This window comes from Lepisma saccharinum, chromosome 9, assembly GCF_977018435.1.
Source record: "Lepisma saccharinum chromosome 9, izLepSacc3.1, whole genome shotgun sequence".
In the NCBI taxonomy this organism is placed as follows: domain Eukaryota; kingdom Metazoa; phylum Arthropoda; class Insecta; order Zygentoma; family Lepismatidae; genus Lepisma; species Lepisma saccharinum.
This window is the reverse complement of record NC_139237.1, coordinates 57396784-57414813: the sequence shown is the minus strand read 5'-3', so window position 1 is coordinate 57414813 and position 18030 is coordinate 57396784. Positions and strand designations below refer to the sequence as shown.

General features: G+C 38.0%; 1 protein-coding gene across 2 annotated transcripts in view; it reads right to left on the bottom strand.

The window, feature by feature from the left end:
* Positions 1-1683: 1683 nt before the first annotated feature.
* The window catches only part of LOC145992674 (uncharacterized), a 32531-nt gene continuing 16184 nt past the window's right edge, over positions 1684-18030 (bottom strand). For both annotated transcript variants that reach the window (XM_083129050.1, XM_083129051.1), the window contains exons 2-4: positions 17430-17542; positions 8737-8883; positions 1684-2385 (exon numbers count right to left, since the gene is read on the bottom strand). In XM_083129050.1, coding sequence (XP_082985176.1) covers positions 1871-2385; positions 8737-8883; positions 17430-17472 — 705 coding nt within the window. In that variant the 5' untranslated portion in view covers positions 17473-17542 and the 3' untranslated portion in view covers positions 1684-1870. The remainder of the gene's footprint in view (positions 2386-8736; positions 8884-17429; positions 17543-18030) is intronic.

Here is an 18030-nt window from a genome sequence, read left to right as displayed (position 1 = left end):
ACGTGACATTGAAGTTCGACCACTGTTAGAGGGGATCCTGTTTACCTTGGTGTGACACCGCCCTGTCGGCGAATAACTGTGGCAATGCGTCGGGGCATTCCTCCTGCAGGCAGGCGATAAGAGCAGCCACTGTCGTGGGTCCCTTCTGTTGCACACGTTGCTTAAGAATACGCCACACATTCTCAATGGGCGAGAGGTCGGGACTCGATGGTGGCCATGGCAGAGTTCGCACGTGATGGCGAGTCAACCATTCTCTTGTCAGCCGCGCTGTATGAGGCCTGGCATTGTAGTGTTGAAAGATGAGACGCCGCCTGTGGAACAGGTGCCTTCGCACTGTGGGAAGATGCCGCTCCAGTATGCGTGTATAGGCGTGTGCATTCACAATGCCCTCACAGACGTGTAGTGGGCCAACCCCAGATGCTGTCATGCATCCCCATACCATCACTGATGCAGGTTTCTGTACCCGACGTGCATAACATTTTGCTTCATTCTGTTCCTCCTTCCGACAAATGACTGTTTTCCATATTTCCCCGTACACAACATTGAAAATGGATTCGTCCGTCCACAAAACACTGTTCCACTGCCAAAATGTCCATCCCCGGTACATTCGTGCCCACCGTAGTCGATTGCCTTTGTTCAATATGGAAAGGAAGGGTTTACGTTTCGCCTTGTACACTCGGTAACCGCATCGCTGTAGGTAACGGTGAATGGTTCTGGTTGACACTTCAATGTGAAAGCGTTCTAGAGTCCACAGTCGTAATTCGGACACAGAAACATGATTGTTGGTCTGGATATAGCACCTAAATATCCGTAGGTCACGCACGATCAGCAGACGTTTTCGACCAGGGGCCTTACCTGGCTCTGTAGTACCCGTATTTTGGTGGTGTTTGATGATGCAGTGGACGGTTGACTTGGGTAAGTTCAGTTGGCGCCTTATTTCCCGTTCACTGAGTCCATCCCGTTGCAACTCCACCACTCTTCTCCTCACGGTGTTGTCAATAGGTTTGCCCCTGGCCATGGTGATGATGCACTGCGGTTCCTCGGTGCACAGCACGCGCTTATATACGGCGGACTCCCTTATCGTGTCCGTGACGTCATGCTTCCGTCGAATGCGCCACTATCTGGAATTTACCGTATGGGTCTGGTGCCTGGTCGAAGTTCAATGTCACGCGTATAGTTCCCCGTTTCCTTGGGTGCAACATGCTGGGATCACGATTATTGCCTGCTCACACGCCTCCTCTTACACACATGCGTCACTTCTGCGGGTCACCCATTCCACCGCCTATGCCTCTGTGCATTTAATCACGTATTCCTTTCTGGTCGAACTTCATTGTCACCAAGGTTGTACAAGGTGTATATGAATTTAAGGTATAAAAATTTATAAAAATCTTATCTTATTCAGAATTATTGCAATAGGTATTGTTGAACGATATGTTGCTTTGTCCATACAATCGCATGGTGATAGAATTTTTTTCGTTTCATTGTTACTAACATCAAGGTCATTAATGTCAGATCCTGGCTAAAAATGAGTGGGTGAAAGGTAATGCAATTACATTACATTTTTTTGCTAACACGCAAGAAAAAAAATATCAGAAAAAGATATAAAATGCGAAAAATTACCAAAAAATGACGTAAAATGTGAAAAAATGACCAAAAACTTTAAAAAAAGAAAATATGATGAAATTCATATTTTTATAACCAGAGGTTCGTATTCAGGATTTTAATACTTAAGAGTATGCATACTACATAAGGAATAAAATATGACGTCATAAAAATCCAGGCCATACATATAACATACCTTTGTGGTTGACTTTACAATTAAATTTCTTACTTCTGTAGAAGAAACTTTTCCCAACTGATATAAACTTGTTCAGAGTTTGCCACCTTGACTAATACTTGGATACCACACTACCCCAGCAGTCTTCAATTGTTCGGATGAACTTATAGGAACTTGAGAAGCAGTATTCCCACCACTGTAAGTGTTAAGTGCCAAAGCTTCCTCAAAACTTGGTGGAGGCGTGATTGGGCAGCTTTGCTTTGAAGCATCTGGCACAACAACAATGTCTTCATATGACTGTAAGGGAGGAAATCTCTCATCTTCTTCAGGAGGCAGAGGGGGTGCACTAGGAGCAGCAGTGTTTCCATCTCTTCCATGCAGAAGGGGGTCATTAACTGTTGCATTTATTAACAGATTTGAAGGTGCACTTGGTGAAACAGATGTTACATGGCTTGCACCTCCATATTGAGTAGGTGATGCAAATTGAGAATCCTTGTTTTCATATGGCACGCCTGGTAGCAAAAATTTACAGTAACAGTACGTCATAAGTATTAATATTATACAAGTCACCACAATACCAATTATCCATTTCCCGGTTGTTCCTATACCTGGAATGGAAAGATGATTGTAAGTATTAAAAACTGCATCACAAACTTGAATGTTAAAATTTGATACATAACTTAAAAATTGCAGTCAGTTTTCAAACAAAGTATGTGAATTAGTTTGAATCAACAAGCAGTGTGGTAATTGGAACATTTCCAGGAGATGGAAGAATTTCAGTTACTTCCCATGTATTGGGATGTTGCACAAGTTTATATACACACATAGACAGACAGAGGGAAAGAGAGAGAGGGGGGGGGGGGAGAGAGGGAGAGACAGAGAGAGAGACAGAGAGAGAGAGAGAGAGAGACAGAGAGAGAGAGAGAGAGACTTTCTCACCCCAAGTGTCAAAAAATAGCAACTGGAAACAGAGGGAGGATGCAGCAACCAGAATGGGGTGGGGGATTCTACCTCATTCACCCTTCAAATGCCTCTCTACAAGTAGGGTACATTTATGCACCCTTAAAATTAGTGAGGAGTGAGAGAGGCATATGCCATCTCCCAATTGACCAGTTTGCCATGGCTGCCCTCCTACAACAAAGAACAAAAACTACTTAAATAAATACTCTTAACTCAAATATACAATTTATTTTGTTATTTGGAGGTACATTAAATGTGACCACCCCCACATTCGCAAAAAATATGCCTTCCCTCAACACTGCCTCCCCACTTATGTTTTCTGGTACCTTCACTGGTTGAAACACATTAAATTTTCTGGACAGAATACTTTTAAAACTTGTTTTGTACATCTAGGAAGGGCACAAAAGATGATATGGAACATGATATAAATATTGTAGATGGTAGGGTGCAAGCGACGCACGAACCTTGCCTAATGCCCACATAAGTTCAACGTCAAACGTCCAGCGCGACAGAGAGGTCATACACCTACCTCCTAATTACGTGGAGCTCTCTTTTGTCTCTGTTGTCATCGAAGTGTAAGCCTAAGCTATTGGGCCGGTAATCTTAGGATACACTGTGTTCAAGGAAGTGTCGCTGGATTAGGCAAAGCGAGTGAGTGTGTGCCTTCTTCCGTTTACAATCCCTACCTCCAATCACATCAATAAACCTAATGTGGAGAGAGTATCGGTCATTGTAATTTCCAGTCTGCCTTATCCCGGTACGATCTCTACTCTCCCGGAGGATACATGGTTAGTAGAGCTACAGGATGTGACAATCCAGTTTCGTCTTGTCCTATAGTTGATGCCATTCCCTCGGAGAGAGCAGAGGCTAAAATATCTAAAAAATGTGAAAAGATGTTGATTTATTTAGATGGCTATATATTTTGATGAATAACCCCAAAGCCTAAGTACACCACACCCAATCCACTTGATCCTACATCAAAGTATATGTGCTTATTACAGATTTGAAGTACAAATTATATCTACAGATTCATCTTCTATGATTTCAGTTATCTATGGTTCTTGTTATTCATGTACATTAACCCACTAAAGCAGGTTTGTGAAATAATGTCAGACATCTTCTGTTTAAAAATGACTCCAATGCCCAGCTTACTATGAAGAGTGTATTGTGTTTATCATCTAAATTACTCCAATTTACATACGGATTAAGATGATGATTATTGTTGCTGTTATTATTTTGAGCAGTAGTAGTCATAGTATATCTTGTTTTGAGAAAGGTACACTTATGCTTAAAATATTTTCTGCATCTTTCAAACCCACATGTAATAGCTTTTTTTTGCCCTGTGTGCATGAAAGCTTTAATATTAATACTTATCCAATACATTATATGCTAATAGTGTACAACAAAACTATAAACAATAAAACTAGGAAGTAACTCAATGAGAAAACATATAAATAAGCTTAAAATAGAAAGAAAAAAAGAAGTTGGTGGTGGCCACTTTGAAAGAAATAATCATTTATATGGTAAGGAATAATAGTTATGTAGTATATGAGGGTAATCGGGGCTGAACTTACACGTTGGGCATGTTTATCACCACCAAAAAGGGAGGAGAAGAGCATTTTCTTTCTTGTAAGCATTGTCCATGCATCATCAGTTATATAAATTTATGCAGTTATAATGCATGTCCTGCACTGTGGCCATACAGTCTAAGCTCAGGCTACGGATGTGCACTGGTTCGAGTCTCCAGAGGGAAGCTTAACAACTTTTTTACCCTGAGATTTCGGCCAGTGTATGGGACCGGTGGCCATTCACCATCATGAGGAAATTGAGGAGGTACGAATTAGTAGCGTAACTCGGCCATGGAAACCTACAACGATGACTAGGGGTTAGCCGTGCTGAGCACACGTCTCCTCATAACTGGTTTGATGATTGCCCATTTCTGGTGGGAGTGAGGTCATCATTTGGTAGGTAGGCTCTGGCCCTCAAGGGCTGTTATGGCATGAGGGCTGTTATACCATGAGATAATTACTATTATTTACAATACATGATTTCCTAATTAAAAAAAAACAACATAATTTTACATATTTATAACATTATTTTTGACTTACTGAAATATTTAGTAAGAATACTGATCACTAGCGAACGGATTTTAAGGTGCAATACCTTTCCAAAAATATAGATCTTTTCATGCCGATCATTTGAGATGTATTCTAGGACATGGAATCAAGCAAAATGAGCACAGTTTGTTGCACGTTTTTGTGAGATTAACACATTAATCCCATTTTTACTCCCTCTTTTATGTGTAAACACCTTTTCCTTTCCTTTTCTTTAGTGTTTTGTTAAAAAATTGGAAAGAAAAATAAATGATTTTCACTCTTCTTGAGCAGTCATATAGAATCCTGTAGTCTCATTTTGTAGAGCAGAACAAGAGCAATAAAATGGTACAATATAATCATTGCAACCCCAATAATTCCCAAGATATTGTAGTTTTTCTTGAGCTCAAAGCGTCAGCGACTTACATTTGAAAACATACAAATGTTGAGCATAGTCCAGAATAACAAGTTGTTTGTACATGTTTGGTAAGCTTCCTGTGTGGCATCTAATAAATAGCGTAAGTACAGGAAGAAGTGTGTTTGTTAATAATAAAAGAATGAAACAGTAGAAAACCAATTAATGCCATTTTTAATTCATAAATACTGGTTACTTTATGTAATTATTATTATGTTATTTGCTACAGTATTGAATAAAGAATGTTAATGCAACTGGTTTAGACCTGAGCAAAGGCATTTTATCTGCACCTTTTTTTTACACCTTTCTGAAAACATTTTCAGAACCTTTTTTTATTCCCTTTCCCGACCATAATTTTGCAACTTAAAATCCCTTGCCTACTGATCACAGAATGAAGTGTTAATGAGCAGACAATGTGTCAGCAGTGTTTGGTATGCAATTTTATATAAGTCCCGTAAAAATTGTTCTCTGTGTTTTGTGAAGTTTGCACTGAAATGTATGGTTTGTGATTGGTGATGCAGTATATTTGACACATGTACAAATTGGCACTAGATTCTTTTTTTAAGGGTGAGCAATTGAGTGGTATAACCTGCAGCAAATGATAGTTGCAAGGGAACTCTGGGAGAGTCAAATATGTTTGAAAAAGTATTCTTTTGGAATTCCTGTATGAAATGGTATGCTTTACCACATTGAAGACCAGTATTCCTTGATAGATTATGTCAGGCACTAAGAAATATTATTTTAATATAGAATTCCAAAGCTACTAACAGATTGGTTGAGTGGCTGCATTTTTGCTGCAGATATCACATGTTCATGCTTTTTCTTTGCCTATGATTATCAACATTAGGTCTTAATTCACATAGTACAATAAGGTTTTGTGATATTATATTGCGTTGATGCATAAGTTCGTAGCGTTTTTGTTTGGTATGGCAACACAGAGTGGTGTTAGGAGTTTGTTTATCGTTTAACATTCATCAATTGGAGAGGCATTGTTATGCTTGTGAATACGCATTGAATTTTGCAGGTTTGAAGGAAGAGAGTGTAATTATTGGGCTAAGAAACAATAAGTGTCAGGTGAAAAAAAAAACAAAAAAAAACATTTCCGATATTCTTCTGTCAGGTTTTAACAGAGGAGCAAAGGCAGCAGAAGTGGCTGTAAACATTTGTGCCATGTACGGGGATAATGCCAACATGTAAAGCTTAGAACAGGGGAAAAAAATGGTTTTGTCATTTCAAAGAGGGGAAGCAATTTTGACTTGAGTGATTCTTCACGTTCAGGATGACCGTCGGGTTTTAATGAAGACTGTTTAAATACTTTAATCCATGAAGATCCATGTCAGTCGACCTGAGAATTAGCAAATGTGACCATTCAACCAATGTAAGATATTTATGGGCCTCCCCAATGGCGCAGGGTAGCATCGTCACCTTCTAATCAAAGGGTCCTGCGTTTGATACCCGGTGGAGACACTTAGTGGTTCGGATCCCACTTTGAACTGTAGGTCCAGTCCCAATTAACCTTACTGTGCATAAAGTGGACTTAAAACACCAACTCAAACTCAAACATCATACGACATTTGCATTATGTGGGTAAGGTTCAGGATACCACATGCTTTAAGTGAAAAAAACACAAATCAGTGAGGAGGCCAGGAAGGCTGCATCGAGTGTTGCTCCAACACAATAATGCACACCCACACTCCACTAACCTGGCAAAAACTGCTGTCCAAGAGCTTGCTTACATCCCTAATCTTGCACCCTCAGATTTTCATATTTTCAGGTCTCAATCCACCAATCTTCAAGGGAACTCCTTTGGTAACGAAAATACTCTTCAAACTTGGCTTGACGATGTCCTTAACCCCAAATCAGTTGATTTCTTCTGGTGTGGAATCGAAAGACTGTCCCAGCATTGGTAGACAGTCATAGACAATTTAGATATTATATTACTGATTAATTTCTGTTTTTTGTTGATCTCAAATGAGTATGACATAAAAGCCTTTGCCAAGGTGAAAAAAAAATGCTATGAACTTATGTATCAACCCAATAAATGCTCCCAATGATAAAGCATGTCAACAAGACATATTCCATTCCTATTGAGACTCACAGGGCCAGGATTAATCATCTACGAGTGTTGAGGGGGTGTAGAATGAAATTTAGAGGGTGTGATGTTGAAAATATAGAAAACATCAAAGATGCATGCAAGGATGCCTGCAGGATTTTTCCCCCAGGAAGGGAGGAGAGTAAGATTTCATATATTTCCAGGAACTTATATTTTACCTGTATTATTGTTGCTGTTGTTATACATATCATAAAATTGAAATTGAATTTAAAATACTTTGGTGTTGGTGCCAGGTTCAGGCTTGAGCCTACTATTTAAATAGAAACATTTTGTTCATATATGGTTATTTGTCTTTTTGTACTTTTCCTTGATGCACAGATATCAGAGATCACTGCTCAGTATTCAATTTGTGTGCATTGGGTAAAAGAAAATCGCTATGGAACCTTAATTAAGTTCTACTATATGCAAATAAAATAACACCTACAAGTAATACAAAACTATGTAGTCAGTTTCAGTTATCAGACTGCTTCCCTAACATAGAAGTGTGCATAAACAACAACAACAATGAAAAGAAAAAAGTCTCGATGTAACTCACATTAAGTAATTTCCTGGGCACAACTCGATGATGTACTGAAAGCAACTAAAATTTTTGTTGCGATGTGATTTTGAGAATAGAGGAATACCAAGTACATAGAAAATAAAACTGTTTTTTTACCAACAATGCTAATAAAAGTAAAAAGATAATCATGAAACAACTCACACTGAGCTGTAGGCAATTATCGAAAATGCCACCGGAATTAACAAAAGTACAAACAATTCTTAACAACAAGGTGATGAATGAAAGACAACAGCTGCTGATATTTGTATAGATCGCTGCCACTATAGGAAAGTAATTTTTGATTTTTCTTTCAGGACCAATGGATTGCCTGTTGAATACCATAATAGCCGTATCACTTCAATACCTAACATTCTATGCTCAAAGTGACGACATTGTTTTCATAGCGTAACATAACATAACATTTTTCATTAGGTTGAAAAAAAATTGAAAAGAGGTGCTGAAGGAGGTGTGAAATAAAATTAATAGGCGTGCAAGCACACCGTTGCATCCCCCTGGTGCCACACCTACCAGTGTACATCCTAGCAATTGTACATTCTACTTTGGAAATTCAAGAACATTTAGTTGGAAGCTACATATTTTCAACAACCTTTTTTCTCTCTTTCCATTTTTGCTATCTGCACTAATAACACCATTGTCCTATGGAGTCGGACCTTTGAATAGAACTCTCCAAATCAGAAACATTCCTGCACAAGTGATAACACAGTAACACATACTGTTCATTGTTTGTTTGAATTTGGTACTTTAAAATTTTGCAACATTTAAGCAGCAAACCAAAGCAATGTTACACATCTGGTTTACCCTGAATAACCATAGACTTACCTCCAGGATGAGAAGCAATTGGAGTGATTCCTCTTCCTACACCGTTGGCAATATTTGATCTCCCAGATACTCTCCCTCCACTACTAGAGCGGCCGCCACCTCTTCCTCCTCTTCCACCTTTGCCTTCCACAAGAATAAGATTCAGTGCTAAAAGTAAATAAAATCTGTTAACACACATCAAAATTACAATGACTTAGCAAGTTTGAAATCTGTCTGCACCATACAGAAATATATTTTAGAAGTGGGAGTTAGAAAGTGATTTTATCATCATCATCACCGTATTCAGTATTTGAAAGTTCTACCAAGGATTATATATAAGAGGATAAAACAGTCCCATAAACCAGGCCAACAGCAGAAATCTCTAGGTGGATACGGAACTTGCTTTTTAACATTTCCGTCAGAAATGGAAGTGGCCAACACCATCAAACTGTTTGGATGAAAACTAACAGCCTCAAAATGATGGACAATTAATAGGATTTGCCTCACAAGGTGTGACATAAGTCCATGACCAGAGACTAATTCATAAAATCAACATGTAAATTCAAGCAATTTACACTATAAAGTATATTTGTATTACATTTTGTGCGGCACTGCATTTCGTCGTGCATATTCAAGCACTTATTTTTTTTATAAAGCTGTTGTAAAAATTTTAGATTTTAGTGGGAGATTATGACGTATTTCTCTACTCTCAAAATTGGTTATTGACCAACCTGTGGAAACACATGGGGAACCAAGCATTCTTGTAAGTGCGTTCGAATTTTGTGTTTCTGTATTTTACTTTCTGAAACAAAATTCTGAGTATTGTAAAACAATTCCGAAATTAGAATTCAAAAATTAAAGTCTATGTTTCCTGAGTGAAAATTATTTGGACATATTTTATTAACGAAGCTATGATTATTGTTATAAAATGTGCAGAATCATAAAAAAAAGTACATACTTTATCAATCAAACAAACATTTGTTCAGAGATAAATTAGGATACAAAGATTTTAGTGCTAATTAAACAACACATCCCATCAAATATGAAACACCAGTGTGCAAATTACACTTTCTGATTTGGGGATGTCACATATTCAGGTGTAGACAAGAAATATATATATTTACAACAAGCACAACCTTGTTTTTGACACAAGATAAATACATATTATTATATTGAAGACTAGTTTTAACTCTAATAGAGCAAAGTATATGGATCAGTCAATAATTATCTGCATTTTTGCTGTAATTTTCTTTAGGTTGGCCATATTGCTTTCTGCACATGCATGTCAATAGTGTGTGGCTCTCATTATTCATTTTCTTTTTCTCTTGTTGCAGCATAAACATTGCTGGGCCACTCTGTTTGCACAAAAGAAGAACAGTGTGCTCTTTTATGTGGTTTGAAGCTTTACCACAGGCCAGAATCCACCAAACGCTTGCATCACAATATGGAGAAAGTGCTATACCACTACTAAGTGTGAACAAATTGTTTGAGAAGTTCAAAAGCAGTTGAAAAAGTGTTAAGCACGAGTGAGGAGTAGGGGGCCCATTCATATGCACTACTCACAATTACATTAAGCAAGATGAAGAATGAAGAAGAGGTTTTCTCCTCGAAGTTGAGAGTAATGTTAGCTTTCGAAAAGCTCGGAAGCCTATCCAGATATCACCCGGTTGATATACCGAGAAAACCTGTTCATCATTCGCTGCCAGGAAAGCTTCAAGGACATGGAACAAGTTTGTGCCATGATTCTGACAAACTAAGGAGTGATGATAAAGTGGCGAAGTCATCTGCATATTAGTCTCCCATATTATGATACAAGTCTTCGATGGATTACAACCCCTGGTATACCTTCGGACTGCAAAAACAGATCAGTCTTCATTGGCAGAGCAGCCCTTGGCTGAACCTCGCCCGCTGAATAAAGAAAATTTATTATTATTATTATTGTTCTTCTTTGGTGCAAATGGAGAGTGGGATGGCCATGTTTGCACTTCAACAACAAGGAAATGAAAATGAGTGATACATTTTCTAAAACAATGACAAATGAACACTCTATTGACAAGTGCATGCAGAAAGCAATATAGGCAGCCTAATGAAAATTAGATCTTAAATCTACTTTAATAATTCATCATTATCTTGTCTTATTTTTGTATCATCCCAAGTAACCAAAAATGGTTGGTCCAACGTTGGGCCAACCGTACTGAAAATGGTCGCCAATGGTTGGCTCAACGCAAAAACATACTATTGGCCAACGGTAATTTTGGCAATGGTTTCTACATTGGGTTAACGTGTGGTTTTTATGTTGGGCCAACATATAGTTTTGCTACGTTGGACCAATTTGGCCCAATATATGGTTTTGCTACGTTGGCCCAACATACTGAAAACTAAAGAATGAATAGGTTTGTTTTCTGATATATACATAATTTATTGTGAGGCCAAATGTAAACAATAGTTCAAGATATTTATGAAAATAAAAAAAAAAATACACATCACTTTCTCAGTCACATGGTATCATTCTTTTCAAGGCACCATACCTTCAAGTGGTAGCACAAAAACCTTATAGAGTTTACTTAGTTTTCCACCTTTCATGGAATTTAGTCTGCATATAACATTGCTTAACCATCTTCACAATAATATCAGTAACAATGTTCTTGTTCTACTGCAGCAAGAAAGACAAACAATAAGCAATTCCCAACACATCTTTCATCCATGGTGGCTGACAAAGGACGGGTGAGTGACTGCAAGTTAAAAATAGCTTCTACTTTCATTAAAAATATATTATATTTCCAGTATGTGCTGTGACTAAAATATTCTAAAGAAACACTGTTACATGTCACTTATTTTACACTCTAGAATTTTCAGCATTCTCCTGAAAGTTATCTTAGCATTAAAAAGTTGTTTATAAAACTGATTTTGACTCACGTTTCCATGGTTTGACAAACGTTGGCAACCACCGTTGGCCCAACGTAAGACCAACGTCAATTTGCCAACCAACGTAAAGCCACCTTGCCCACGTAAAAACTGGCGTTGGCCCAACGGTGGTGGTTACTTGGGATTTCATGCCTTTGAATTGGCAATGGACGTATTTTATTGCACCCCTATCTTTTTATTCTAATGATTTTGTGTAACCAATCAATCTTGCATTGTCCTCTGCATTGTAACAAAACTTAGGAAGCCCTTCATGTAAAAACATGAAATTTGACATCCCACATACAAGGTGGTCTCAATTAAGTTACCCTACTCAGATCTCTCTGGAGCCCTTTTGAAGCAAAAGATCGGGCTGAAACTTCGTACATGGAAAAGTGAATGCTGGTGGAAAAAATTGTTCAAATTTTCACCACCAGGTGCAAAATGTGGCACTTAAATTAAATTTTTTGTACTCAGCAATGGTGTATTCTCGCATGTAATCTGGTTTACCAATGGTAAACCAATGTTTTCCACATACAGTAGAGCATCGATTATCCGAACGTCGGTCAACCGAATGACCGCTTAACCGAACTGTGTACTCGCTCGCACCTGTTACTTTCCCACCCTACCGTCCATCATCCCCCTCACTCCCAAACCAAGTTTCCCACAGTAGTCGCCGCACTGAGCCACCGCTGGCGGAACATTGCTTCTAATGGGGCCTTCATAAGGCGCTGCTGACCGGCCAAGCCGCCAGTAGCTGTGTTTCAACAATCAGCACACTTCTGTCGGTGTATGTATTGTTCATGCAAAATGCGTATGTAATATGTACATATTTTTGTTTAATAAACTGTACCACATACTATATATTCCTACTAAAGTTGCCTTTGTACGTTACTTTGTAATACTTAAAGAGATGCCTGTTTTTATGAATAAATTTACTGTACAGTACTTCTTTTTGGCAAATAAACATGTACAGTTCGATTATCCGAACAAACCAGTTTTCCGAACACCCATGTCCCCCAATTACTTCGGATAATCGACGCTTTACTGTATTTAGAAATTGCCAGAAAATTTAAGTTGTCGGACTTCATTTTTTTTTGTTTCACTTGCAGCCTGCATTTGTGTTTTATTTCTATCTAATTAATATATAATAAATATACACAATAAATAAGAATTGTTGTGGTAAACTAGCTCAAACTTGCAGAATATATCACTGGTACTTAGAGCTTTGTGGAGTCTGCTTGAAGAAACTGATTACGGTGAAACTTGATATACAGGCTATATAGACAGACCATGGAGATGTGAATGCTGATGAAGAGAGAGAAGCAATTCAAATTTTCACCATCAGGTTGAAATATTGCACTGAAGTAACAACAACCAGTAATTTTGAGTATATGTTGATACAGCAGTGTTCAATATGCACCCTGTCAAGGCGAATGACACTTCGGAAATATGACAATGTGATCAATGGGTGTACAAAGTGTTTCCCATGTTGTACATTGTGCACCAGATTTCAGCTACACAATTCAACTTGGTGTTGAAAATTTGAACTTTTTTTTTAACAAGTTTCAGTACTTCAATGCTTCAAAAGGGCTCCAGAGGACTCTGCCCAGGGCAATTTCAGACAGCAGACATGTAGTCAGGGAGAGGGCTGAAGCCCCTCCCTGAAATCCTACAAATATCTAATTTAAGTAGTGTACGGTGGAAATTAATTTTACTTCATTAGCAGGATTAAACATCTTGTATATTAAATTGTAAGTTTGAGAGAAATTCATCTTCAGGCTTCTGGCAACCACTTTTTCGAATTTAAATGGCAGCTGACCTCCGAAATAAAATTCTGGCTATGGGCCTGTCAGATAGAAAAAAGTAAACAACAATGGCAAGTGTCAATCGGTAATGCGTAGCTGCCTGCCATGATTATAATTTCATCAACAAACATGGTGTAATGTATCACTGTTCTCTTTATATTTACATATTCACACAAATTTGAATACTTCTTGTTTAAAATTTAAACTAATGTACTGCAATGATCTATGTTTCAAGGATTATTGCAAATGAGAATTATATATATATATATATATATATATATATATATATATATATATATATATATACGCGTATATACGTGTATTGTGGTTTCTGCAAAACATTTTATCAGCAATTGGCAATGTACAGGTGTTGGATATTGAAACTGAAACACCGGCGTTTATAGAACACACTGCTGGAGGGATCGCCTGCACCAACTGTTTGTCATGCACAGCGTAGAGGGCATTCAAGCGCATAGGTGTGTCCCTGCGAGTCTCATTGGCACAGCAGTAGATGGACTGCACACCAAATATTTGGTTTTGTGCAGTAGAATGGGGGGATATATCAGACTTTCAAAGAGGGCAAATTGTTGGTGCTCATCTCGCCGGTGAATCATTAACAGAGATTGCAAATATTTGCAGGATATCAGAATGAAGGACAAACAACATCCACGAAGAGTAACTGTCGGGGGAAGCAGAAGCTGTCTGACAGGAATGTCAAGAGGATTGTGTACAAATAGTGTAAATCCACCACTGGAAATATCACACTTGACTGAACCTGTTTCTACCAAAACCATATGTCAAAAACTTCATAGGGTCAATATCCATGGCAGGGTTGCTATACCAAAACCCTTGGTCACTAGCACCAATGTCAAAAAGTGGGTTCACTAGTGCCAGCAGCACAATTCGTGCACGTTAGACAACCTGAAACATGTCGTGTTCTTGGATGAGTCCACCTTCACAATTTTTCTGACATCTGTAAGAGTTTATGTGTGGAGAAATCCATCCAAAGCATTCCAACCAAACTGCTTAGTGCCCAGAGTGAAACATTAGGGTGGATCCGTGATGATATGGGGTGCAATATTGTGGCAGTCTTTTGGGACCACTGATCATTCTAGAGGGACATGTCACTGCCAAGGACTAAGGGTCATTTGGAGGACCATCTGCATCTTATGGTGCAAATATTGTTCCCGGATGGTGGTGCCATATTCCAAGATGATAATGCACTGATACACACTGCATACATGAGCATGAACGTGAGGTTCAACATCTGCCATGGTTCGCACAGTTGCTGGACATGCACATTATTTAGCCCTTATGGGGTCTTTTGGAGGTTTGTGTGTGGCTACGTTTACCTCCACCAACAACATGTTGTGAACCCATCGGTGTGCTTCAGGAGGAATGGCTGCAAATCCCTCTCACCACAGTGCAGGACCTCTACCGGTCCTTCCTCAGACGTGTTGCTGCTGTACTGGCCACCAAAGGTGACCCAACACCATGCTAATAAAGGTTAGTGTCTGCATCCCAGTTGTTTCAGTCTCAATGTCCACCACCAGCACGCAGTCAAAATTACTTCTGATTCAGTTCTCAAGCGAAAAAGCTGAAAACATGTAATCAATTATCAAGTTTGAATGATAAAACAAGACAGCAAAATATACTGACAATAAAACTATATTTGATGTGAGTTCCTCAAGGTTCAATTATCTTTATCGAGTACATTTTTTCCTTCTTTAGTAACGATTTTTGGTAAATAATAATAAGAAAACATATTTATATGCCTACCATCCTTCAAAAAGGACAGTTTGCTTGTATGAATTTAATTCCCTCTGGAGGTGCCCTAGATCCTGTGTGAGGCTAATTTTGTAAATTATGCTGCATCACGTGGTTTTCAGAACACAGCATATCACAATTCATCACAGTAGCAGCTATTGTGTTGTTTATCCTCAGTTGTGTTTATGTGTCTAAGAAACTATGTCATTTTCTTCACACTGCAGAATGGAGAGGTAGTAAGTTTTCATACCTTTTACAAGTACTTTAGTTACTTTATGAGGATTATTTGTTTGCTAGGTCTACATGTGTTTGTGTAACAGCAAATAACAAGTAAAATTTTAATACACAGAGGGGCAATAATAACATAAAGTTAGGTGTCCTTTTAGAAGACAGTGGGCACTTGAGTGTTCTTTGTGATTACCTTGATGCATTTCTACACATTGATCTATTTTATGTAAATTATCTAATGCAGAGGTCTTACACTTGATGCTTTGCTTTCCATCCTTGAAGAGGATGACTATGGAAGAAATATTCTGACGAAGCTATGACTTTATGAATTGCTTATAAAACACTGAAACCTGAAGAAGAGAGAAGTTATCTCTCGAAACGTCATAATTGAAGAAAACGTATTATACTCGCAAAAAATGTAAGTAAAATTGTAATTTATATTGAAGAGTGGTTAGCACATCATGCTACGAGGTCAGGGGTACCAGGTTTGAATTCCAGCTTAGACATGGATGTTTGTGAATGTCCATTCATCAATTTCATCATATCATCATTCATTTCCAACTTTGCAATTAGCCAAAAGTGGCACAAAAGCAAAGTAAAATAACGCAAATCAATCAATAAATTGAGGAGGAAGTTTATGATAATGATTAGTTACGGCATGACTTGGATATTGCAATAATGCCTCCAACCAACTCAACAGGTGATGTTACCGATGAAACCAATCAGGCATGGCTACAAGCTCTGGGTTGGTGCTACATCTAATAGATATGTTGTTTGGAATGGAACCACATCAGGGTGAAAAAATGAAACTCCCTGAAGAATACAAAGTAATTGGTCTTGGCCCATGAGTGGAGCTCATGTACACAGATGTTTTGCAACCTATTGGGTCTTGTCCTTATCATATCTTCTTTGATAACTTTATTACGACAATTCCTCTTCTTAGCGAACTGAGCCTAAGTGTATTAGAGATACTGGCACGATTAGAGTAAAGAAGCCAAAGAAGCCATGGCTAAGTATAAAGAAAGAGAAACATATTTTTTCGAAACACTTGTAACAGATAATTACACTATTGTTGTCACAAGATGGAATGATAACAACATTGTCACCATAGCATCTAACGCAGCTGGTACAAAGCCACTGCACAATGTCACGTGCTTCTCTCAGACAGAGAGGAATAAGTTTTCGGTAATTCAATCACATTCGATTCATGTCTATAACCAGAGAATGAGAGGTGTTGATGGCTGTGACAAGAACATTGGTTTGTACTGCATATCAATATGGAGGAAAAGTGGTATTTTCCCCTCTGCACACAATTGATAGATGTTGCTGAAAAAAAAATGCCTGGCAGCTCCAAAAATAGAGGTGAAAATTTAGATCAACTGCCATTTTGTTGACGAGTAGCTATGGCATTAATTGAGAGCAGCCAAAGACAAACAGAAACAGTAGGAGACCATTAAGATCCAAGACATGATGGAAAAGACCACCTAATTGTATCCCAGTGATAGCAAACAAGATGAAGTTTCTGCCATAAGAAGGTATCAATGAAATGTCAAAAATGTGAAGTAGCATTACTGTAAATTGCTTTGCAAGCTACCATACAAAGAATTAGTACATTGTTTTTGTATTTGTTTATTAAAGAAAAATGTACCTTACTTTCTTAAACTTATACAATATACCTCCAAATGCCTACTGTTCTTCTAAAAGGAAACCATCTAGAGCATTGTTGAAACTAGATATCTCAAAATAAACACTATATGTACATTAATCTGATTTTTCTTATTATATTAAATCAGAAAAATAAGAAAAAAATAACAAATTTTTTTTCAGGCATATCTGGGTTAAAGACTGAAATAGAATAAATTGATTCAAGATATGCATGAAGTAACTACACTGCCAGTCAGAATGGAACTTGCCTGGAACACAGCAAATTATAACACATGTTACAAGAAAATAATCAGGAGAGATACAACTTTTTTGTTAAAACCTTCGAATTAATGCTTAAAAACTCACCCAAGCATGCAATAAGAATCCATGTTAGTGCAGTTGAAGTCATTGTGTCTCTATCTATGATTGCAGTTCATCATTTTGGCATTCGCTGAATGCTTTGTGGATGACATCTGGTGCTGTAAATGGAAATTTTTACACTGAAAAAGGCATGTCTACTGTTTATTACAAAGAAATTTTTAGGAAATTAAAATATAGTGTGGGGCAAGTGAGACAGGTTGGGCAAGTGCATCCATCCTAGCTGAATTCTAGACCACATCAGGAAATGACCCCGCGAGAAGCTAGTTGGTGTCATAGAAGCTGGAGAGACTGTGTGCGAAGCAGTTGAACACTCCCTTGTAAATTGACGACTTTATAGGAACATATTTATTTTCAGTATTATCTTTATAAGAATTATGGTGTATACAGAAGCCTGCATTACAAATCGTCAATACATTTTAACACTTGTAATATATTTATTGCATAATATATCTCTTTACAAACCTCATCACGCATGCTAAATTTTTCGTTCTGGGGAAATGCCCACTCATTTCTTTTGCCAGTTAATTTTGCTCCCTGGCATCCCTCTCTCCCCCCAACCTTAGCTTACTACAAGAGTTATCTGATA